General features: G+C 37.9%; 1 protein-coding gene across 1 annotated transcript; it reads left to right on the forward strand.

Annotated features, from left to right (window-relative positions):
• The first annotated feature begins 580 nt into the window (after nt 1–580).
• Nucleotides 581–8,485, forward strand: LOC18025398 (glutamate decarboxylase 4). Its single transcript, XM_024160284.1, has 8 exons — nt 581–694; nt 802–927; nt 6,255–6,677; nt 6,909–7,123; nt 7,215–7,468; nt 7,566–7,618; nt 7,965–8,064; nt 8,141–8,485. Exons 3-8 carry the CDS (start codon nt 6,375–6,377, stop codon nt 8,209–8,211), a joined length of 996 nt encoding a protein of 331 aa, XP_024016052.1. The 5' UTR covers nt 581–694; nt 802–927; nt 6,255–6,374; the 3' UTR covers nt 8,212–8,485.
• The last annotated feature ends 1,232 nt before the right edge of the window (nt 8,486–9,717 follow it).

Raw genomic sequence — 9,717 nt, forward strand, 5'->3', positions numbered from 1 at the left:
AACGAGGAAAACTCGGGAAAGAAATGTATTGACCAAAAAAAACCCCAGAGAAATGATATTTCTTTCTAAATATTTACGACCAATCACGCTTTCACATATGGCATAAAAGACGTCTCTTATCATCCCGAATTAATAAGAGACGGTCCAGAAATCGCTTTAAAGATGGTCAGGCAGAAAACAAAAGGCAACACACATGTAATTTGTCCGATCTACCCCAACTTGCCAAATTGATATTTTTAGGACAGAAAATTACATAATAGCTAAATGATATACGATGGATTGTTGACAACTTGTGTTTTTTTTTTTTTTTTTAATTAGGGTTGAAAGATACGAGAAGATGTTTTTCACCACTCCATGCTATATTTTAAAAGCCTTTTTGGACAATATCATGTCTTATCGAAAATCAAAATCTTATCGTTGAGGATCAATTGGAATGGTCAAATTTTCAATCAGAGTTTTAAAATATTCAGTTTTTAAAAATAATCATTTGAAAGAGAAAAAAAAATGATTCGTTAATTATATAGAAGTACTTAGAAGAATTTAGAAGTCCATATTACTGTATTAATAACTAGGTGAATACCTATATGTCACCAGTAGGAGAACATGTTAAAACTGAGCCCATAAACGGATTCCAGCGATGCTTCTTTTCCCGTTGCAAAACGAAACGAAGAGAACCTTTCTCTTATGACTATATGTATAGCATTTGCTCATATTATTCCAACTCCACACATTTTTCAACTGAAAACAAAAATATTGCATATTCTTTCCCTTTACGTTCCTTTTTGTTCATTTTAAACTCAGAAATCAAAGTTTGGAGAGTTCAAGTGATTCGAAAGAGAAGATGGTTTTGTCTAAGACAGCTTCTGAATCGGACGTTTCGATCCATTCAACTTTTTCTTCCCGGTACGTCCGCAACACTCTTCCACGGTAAGAAAAAAATTTACATGGAAGTATGATGTAAAAACAGTAACATTTCAACCTCATGACTTGTTTTTTATAATTACCAGATACTGTTTCAGCTTTTTAGACACACAAAAACGAACTTTAATTTGTTGGGTATGATTAATCCAAGTTAAAACATTCTACTTCTATGCATGACGTTAACCTGTTGACTTAAGCTTGAAGATAACATTTTAGAAGCTAGTAAGTATTTCCTATTAGGATTAGGAATATGTTTAGGAGTTATCTAAACTTAATTAGGAAGTTCTCTAAAGAAAATGAAAGTTGTTATTCTAATAGGAAAAGGAAACTAGCCTCTATATAAGAGATACCAAAGTTGTGGTAGTCCTTATGAGATTTGAGAGAGCTTAAGTTTTTGAGTTATTTTTCTTGAGCTAATAAAGAGAGTTATTCTTTGTTATTGAGTTCTTTCATAAAGTTCGATTTCAGTAATTGGTATCAGAGCCTTAGAAGGATCAAACCAAGTCCAGAAGTTCGATCATAAAGATTCTGAAAAACCAAAACTATGGGAGACCTTATCCCTAACCCTAACCTGCGACCAAAAGAACCGAGTATCTCCTCCATACAATGCCCGATGCTTAACTCCACAAATTATACGGTTTGGGGCATCCGTATGAGGAGTTTACTCAAAGTGCATAAGGTCTGGGATATCGTCGAAACTGAAACAGAGGATGCCGAGAAGAACGATGTAGCAACATCACTACTTTTTCAGTCAATACCTGAGACTCTTGTCCTTCAAGTTGGAGAACTAACTACTGCAAAGAAAGTATGGGAAGCGATCAAAACAAGGCATATGGGAGCAGAGCGAGTTAAAGAGGCTAGATTGCAGACGCTGATGTCCGATTTTGATCGGCTGAAGATGAAAGATACTGAAACTATAGATGACTTCAGCAGCAAGCTATCTGAAATTTCTTCCAAATCAGCTGCGTTAGGCAACACACTTGAAGATTCAAGATTAGTGAAGAAATTTCTCAGCAGTCTTCCTCGCAAGAAGTATATCCATATTGTTGCCTCACTTGAACAGGTGTTGGACCTCAATACCACGAGCTTTGAGGATATCATTGGGCGTTTAAAGGCATACGAAGAAAGGATACATGAGGAAGAAGAGGCTCAAGAGGAGCAGAGTAAACTGATGTATGCAAATACAGATACTCAGTCCCCACAAGATTCCAATGGTGAATATAGAAGCAGAGGTCGAGGAGGACGTTTCTATGGCAGAGGAAGAGGAAGGGGAAGGAACAATGGACCAAGAGATATGTCCAAGATAACTTGTTATCGTTGTGACAAAACAGGACACTTCGCTTCGAACTGTCCCGATCGGCTACTCAAGTTACAAGAGGCACAAGAGGATGACAACACTGATACGCAAGATGCAGACAAACTGTTGATGCACGAAATTGTCTACCTGAATGAAGGAAAAGTAGTGCCAAGTACCTACCAAACTAACTCCAAAGAAGACAATATCTGGTACCTTGACAACGGAGCCAGTACCAAACTAACAAGATCGACGCTATTTCGCACATATTGATGATTCGATTACGGGCAAAGTACGTTTTGGTGATGACTCCAGGATCGATATTAAAGGAAAAGGAACAATAGAGTTTACCGACAGAAACGGCAAGCCAAGAAAGATGGCTGATGTTTATTACATTCCAAACTTGAAAAGTAATATCATCAGTCTCGGACAAGCTACAGAATCAGGATGCGAAATAAGGATGAAAGGGGAGCATCTGTTAATGCACGATCGAGAAGGAAAGCTATTAGCCAAAGCCACCACATCGAGAAATCGGCTATACAAGGTTCAAATGAGTTTCAAGAATGATGAGTGTCTACATTCAAACCGTGACAAGCAGTTCAAGCAGGTGGCATGAGAGATTGGGTCATGTAAACTTTGATACAATGAAAACCATGATGCAGAAGGAGCTAGTGTCAGGGATTCCAAACATACCCATCGAAAGGAAAGTCTGCAGATCATGTCTTCTTGGAAAACAAACAAGACACGTGTTTTCCCAAGCCACCTTATTTCGAGCAAAGAAGAAACTTGAATTGATTCATGGAGATTTGTGTGGCCCTATAACACCATCAACAGCTGCAGGAAACAGATACGTTTTTGTTCTTATTGATGACTATTCCAGGTACATGTGGACAACACTTCTTAAAGAGAAGAGTGACGCTTTCGAGAGATTCAAAAGATTCAAAGTTTCAGTAGAACAAGAATCAGATGCGAAGATTCAAACCTTCCGAACAGACAGAGGAGGAGAGTTTGTATCACTCGAATTCAACACCTTCTGCGACAACTCAGGAATAAAGCGTCATCTTACAGCTCCGTATACGCCTCAACAAAACGGCGTTGTTGAAAGGCGGAATCGAACGTTAATGGAAATGACAAGAAGTATTTTGAAACATAAGCTAGTTCCAAATTACTTATGGGGTGAAGCTGTAAGGCATTCTACGTACCTTCTGAACAGAATTTCCACAAGAGCTCTAAAGGATAAAACTCCATACGAGATGTTTCACGGCAGAAAACCCAACATAGGCCATTTTCGAACCTTTGGATGTATCGGGTATGCAAAGTTGGAAGCATCACATCTAAAGAAATTGGATGACAGGTCGAGAATATTGGTTCATCTGGGAACAGAACCAGGGTCAAAAGCATACTGTTTGATGGATCCAAAGACAAGAAAGGTGGTGGTGAGTAGAGATGTGGTCTTCGATGAAGAAAGAGGATGGAACTGGAACCAAGATAATTCGGAAGTGAATAAAGCTGGGAGTTTCAAAATCAGCTTCGGTATCTATGGGAATCGTGGGATTCAGGACTCAGAAAGTGAGACCACTGAAACAGAGCTCGACGGAACAGAGCTAGACGAAAGAGAGCATGGCGAAATTATCGAATATGGTGACGAAGAAGACGAAGCCATACACGATAATGAGGAAATCGAGACAGGAAACAATGAAATTCAACCTGCACTGAGAAAATCACAACGTCCTAGAGTCAAGCCGAAATATCTCGATGATTTCGTGATGCTCTGCGAAGAAGAAGCCGAGATGCTCCTATTAAGTTTAAACGACGAGCCGAGAAACTTTAATGAAGCAAAGGAGTCAAAGGAATGGATAAGTGCGTGTGAGGACGAGATGCGATCGATCACAAGAAATCGCACATGGGATCTAACAGACCTACCTCAAGGAGCAAAACCGATTGGGTTAAAATGGGTATTCAAAGTTAAAAGGAACTCTGACGGAAGCATTAACAAATACAAAGCTCGTCTCGTCGCCAAAGGTTATGTACAGAGGTATGGGATCGATTTTGACGAAGTATTCGCACCAGTAGCATGAATAGAGACAATAAGACTCCTTATCAACCTCGCAGCATCACATGGTTGGCAAATACACCATTTAGACGTCAAAACTGCATTTCTCCACGGAGAATTGAAAGAAACCGTTTATGTCACACAACCGGAAGGCTTCGAAGTGAAAGGGAAAGAAGATAAGGTATACAAGCTTAATAATGCCTTGTATGGGTTAAGGCAAGCACCAAGAGCCTGGAATCATAAGTTGGATCAAATCCTTAAAGAACTGCAGTTTGTTAAGTGCTCTAAAAAACCCTCGGTTTACAGAAGATTAATGAGTGGAGATCTTCTTCTGGTTGCAGTTTACGTAGACGATTTGCTTGTTACAGGAACGAACACGGAACACATCTACAAGTTTAAAGGGCAAATGGCATCCAAATTCGAGATGAGCGACCTTGGTACACTAACATATTATCTTGGGATAGAGGTCTTACAACATGAAGAAGGGATAATCTTAAGTCAAAGATGCTATGCACTAAAGATTCTGGAAGATGCGGGAATGCAAAACTGCAATATGACTCATACACCGATAGATCCAGGACTTAAGCTATCCAGATCAGAGGAAGAAAAAGACATTGATGCCACAAGTTATCGGAAGAATGTAGGGTGTCTCCGTTACCTGCTACACACAAGGCCTGACTTAGCTTATTGTGTAGGCGTCTTAAGCAAGTATATGCAAAGGCCTAAAGACTCTCATGGAGCAGCAATGAAGCATTGTTTGAGATACTTTCAGGGAACAACCAATTACGGCTTAATATTCAAACGATCAAAAACAGAGGTACCAAAGCTCACAGGTTTCAGCGATAGCAGCTATAGCGTGGATCCTGATGATGGGAAGAGCACAACAGGTCACATTTTCTATCTTGGAGAAGGCCCTATTTCTTGGTGTTCACAGAAGCAAGAGATTGTAGCTCTATCATCATGTGAAGCAGAGTTTATGGCGGGAACTGAAGCTGCAAGGCAAGCAATTTGGCTGCAAGATTTGCTTAGTGAGATCACCGGTTCATCGAGTCAGAAAGTTATCATTCGGAGTGATAACCAGTCTGCAATAGCACTCACAAGAAATCCAGTGTTTCATGGTAGAAGTAAACACATTCACACAAGGTATCATTTTATAAGGGAGTGCGTTGAGAACGGTCAAGTGGAAGTTGAGCATGTACTGGGCAGCAAGCAAAAGGCAGACATATTGACCAAGGCACTAGGAAGGATCAAATTTAAGGAGATGAGGGATCTCATGGAAGTTCAAAGTGTGATAGATGATAACTTCAAGCTTAGAAGGGAGAATGTTGACTTAAGCTTGAAGATAACATTCTAGAAGCTAGTAAGTATTTCCTATTAAGATTAGAAATATGTTTAGGAGTTATCTAAACTTAATTAGGAAGTTGTCTAAAGAAAAGGAAAGTTGTTATTCTAATAGGAAAAGGAAACTAGCCTCTATATAAGAGATACCAAAATTGTGGTAATCCTTATGAGATTTGAGAGAGCTTAAGTTTTTGAATTATTTTTCTTGAGCTAATAAAGAGAATTATTCTTTGTTATTGAGTTCTTTCATAAAGTTCGATTTCAATATAACCTGATTACAACTTTATGGGTTTTCTGCAAGGAAATATCTCCAAATGATACATTTTTGCAAATTTACTCTCAACTTACAAAAAGTATATCAAATTCATGAAATTGAACTTAACCCGTGATATAACCCGTTTTTATCGTCTTCAAGTTTATTTCATTATGAGAAATATTATATTTCAAATCTAATCTCTTGCGACGAGGAGTACAGATCTACTATAAAATTTAGTAACTATAATGTATCGCTCGTTAAATTCGACTTTGTGAGTCTAATCCGTACGAAATTAAGAGTAAACTTGTAAGAGATAATGTCATTTAGAAGGCTTTCATTTCAGAAACTAATTTTATAGGATTTTTTTCTTATTTTGAACTTGAATATAGCATCATCAGATTTGAAATGCCTAAGAACACAATCCCAAAGGAAGCAGCGTACCAAATCATCAACGACGAGCTAATGCTCGATGGTAACCAAAGGCTAAACCTAGCCTCCTTCGTGACAACATGGATGGAGGCATGGAGCCAGAGTGCAACAAGCTCATGATGGAGTCAATCAACAAGAACTACGTCGAAATGGACGAGTACCCTGTCACCACCGAGCTTCAAAACCGTTGCGTCAACATGATCGCGCGTCTCTTTCACGCGCCGCTCGGTCACGGCGAGGCTGCGGTTGGTGTCGGCACCGTGGGATCGTCCGAGGCTATAATGTTGGCCGGGTTGGCTTTTAAGAGACGGTGGCAGAATAAGCGTAAGGCCCATGGGCTTCCTTATGATAATCCCAATATCGTAACCGGAGCTAATATTCAGGTAAACCAAAATAAATTGATGAAATATTAAACCGGTTTAGCTCTCTCTTTCTCAATTAAAATCGAAATTTTTGTTATCTTAAGCAAAAAAAACATTTTTATATTCTGAATTTTAGCTCCCTTTTTTCTCAAATTACAAAAGAGTGAAACAAATAAACGACTAAAAAAAACAAAACAAAAATGGTAATTCCGGTCAAGGTCTATGTTTTACTCAATTATCGGTTCAATACAGGTTTGCTGGGAGAAATTCGCAAAGTATTTCGAGGTGGAGATTAAGAAAGTGAAACTAAGAGAAGGATATTACGTGATGGACCCTGAAAAAGCGGTTAAAATGGTAGACGAGAATACAATCTTCGTTGCAGCCATCCTCGGTTCGACGCTAACCGGAGAATTCGAAGACGTTAAACTTCTCAATGACCTTCTAGTCGAGAAAAACAACCAAACCGGGTAACTAAAGCAAGCCGACTAAAAAACTAATAATTAATCGATTTTATCCGGTTCTATCCCGGGTTAACGTTTTTGAATTTGCAATTGGCAGATGGGAAACGCCGATCCACGTGGACGCAGCGAGTGGTGGGTTTATTGCACCGTTCTTATATCCGGAGCTGGAGTGGGATTTTCGGTTACCATTGGTTAAGAGCATAAATGTGAGTGGTCACAAATACGGTTTGGTTTACGCCGGAATCGGTTGGGTTGTATGGAGATCCAAATCCGATTTGCCTAATGAACTTATCTTCCATATCAATTATCTTGGCGCCGATCAACCCACCTTCACTCTCAACTTCTCCAAAGGTAACATATTACGTTACCATTTCTATATTTTTATAAAACCATATTACGCATATAGAATTGTTCTAACGATTTGCTAATGCTTGTTAATATAAACCAGGTTCAAGTCAAGTTATTGCTCAGTACTACCAGCTGATTCGACTTGGATTTGAGGTAAATCAGTAGTAACTCAAAGCATGACCAAATTACAATTTTCAGAATTTAAATTAGGTGCTCAATATAAATAGAACGAAATGATATTAAATTTGAATAAAAATAATGTAAATAACGCTTAATTTTTCTAATTTGACCCAATAAAAAAGCTGAAATCAAATTCAAGTTTTTGATCGAATATAGAATATTTTTGGTGTTTTGTATTAATAAGGAAATAACATTATCCATATGTAATACTAACAAATAAAATTAAAACGAAATAGAAATTTGGATTAAACATCCTTTCACAAAAAATAATGATGTTTTTTTTATTATTGAATAACTAATAATTTTTTTTTTTGTTTAGGGATATCGCAATGTGATGGATAATTGCCATCAAAACATGATGATTTTAAGAGAAGGACTAGAGAAAACGAGACATTTTAGCATCATCTCAAAAGAAAATGGTATTCCGTTAATAGCATTTTCTCTAAAAGACAGTAGTTGTTATAAAGAGTTTGAAGTAGCGAAAATGCTCCGTAGGTTCGGATGGATTGTTCCGGCCTACACGATGCCCGCAGATGCAGAACACATCACCGTTCTCCGAGTCGTGAGTCGAGAAGATTTCTCTCGTACCTTAGCCGAGAGATTGGTCGTAGACTTAAATAAGGTTCTTCATGAGCTTGATACGCTTTCTCCGAGGATATACGCCAAGATGTGATAGAGAATGTAAGCTACATAGCATGATCACAGATATATTACCAAGAGAATTCGGTGTGATCTTGGATCTTGACTCAGACAAGAGAGTTTTGACAGAGTTTTGACTAAGGCAATAGGGCGAGAGGTACTCCTTGAAAGTTAAAATAGAGGCCAAAATTCATGTGGATACCTTGCCAAAGGCAAAGAAACAAGTGTTTTAGTTCCTGCTAGAACTAACATTCAAATCTAAATCATTATAGTTTCTGCTAAACCTAACACCGAAGTTTCCAACGCTAGAAACAAATGTTCATAAATTTCAATTGTTAACATTTCATCAAATAAAAATTGTTAACACAGAGATGGAAACTTCAATTTGTAACATAAAGGCCCACATGTTTGGTACTTTTTGTTTTTGAGAAAAAAAAGTACCAAACATTGTATTAGCCAGAACCTTCATGGAATTTGTATTAGAAGAAGATATCACAAACCTTCTTGAGAGTGTATTTATATTTGACACATCTGAAATTGACCAAAAGCCAGAAGTAGTCAAGATGGCCTATGTTAAGGTTGTCTTTAAGGACTCCAACCATCACTTTTGCCACTCAAATATGCCACAAGAGTATAATGATCATCGAGCTCAAGTAGTTTTCGAGTGTCGTAGTGAGAAGAGCCACATATCACGTTGTAGAACGGAATATTACATTCGATGTCCACATGTCACATTGTAGTTGGTTAATCTTAACTGACAAGTTATATCCCAAACAATAATAAAACTAAAATAATTTTACATATAATTTTTCATTATAAAGTCATGAATAACATATTCAAAAGTAATAAAAACAGCTCTAAAATAGTACAATGTTTTCATTTATTTATTTTAAACAAAATTACTGGAACACAAAGTTAATGGACCTTTGTAATCACAACTTTTTAAAATTTAATTTAATTTTTTAACCTTTTCCTTGCATTAATTTGATTGAAACAAAAGTGCTCACCATAGTTTTACAAAGTGGGGAGTTATTTTAAGCTACAAATATCGATTGTTAAAATCAAAGCATATCAAAAAAGAAACGATCATAGATTGTATAAGAATGATCTACGAGTGGATTGCTAGCACTGCATTGGTGTTGGAGGTGGGTTTAGCACCCCCCTATTTAGCCCAACAGGCCCATCAAAATCCACCAGCATTACAATTTTGGCCCATTAACAAGGCCCACAAAATCATCCCACCGTCATCACGTCACCTACTCGCTCACTATAAATAGAAGAGATGAGGAGACCAAGAAAGAGGATCTCGGAAAGGAGAAGAGAAATAGCTCGCCAAGGGATGAGAACACCCACCTCGCCAAAATCACCATCACCTCGCCAAAATCACCATCACCTCGCCAAATTCACCATCAGCTCGCCAAAATCACCATCAC

This window comes from Eutrema salsugineum, unplaced genomic scaffold, assembly GCF_000478725.1.
Source record: "Eutrema salsugineum unplaced genomic scaffold, Eutsalg1_0 scaffold_12, whole genome shotgun sequence".
Classification (NCBI taxonomy): Eukaryota; Viridiplantae; Streptophyta; class Magnoliopsida; order Brassicales; family Brassicaceae; genus Eutrema; species Eutrema salsugineum.

Excerpts from the sequence above, each read along its gene's own strand:
- LOC18025398 (XM_024160284.1), top strand. The coding sequence starts at position 6,375 with ATGGATGGAGGCATGGAGCCAGAGTGCAACAAGCTCATGATGGAGTCA. Across the intron at positions 6,678-6,908 it reads TAACCGGAGCTAATATTCAG|GTTTGCTGGGAGAAATTCGC; the intron begins GTAAACCAAAAT and ends GGTTCAATACAG. Across the intron at positions 7,124-7,214 it reads GAGAAAAACAACCAAACCGG|ATGGGAAACGCCGATCCACG; the intron begins GTAACTAAAGCA and ends TGCAATTGGCAG.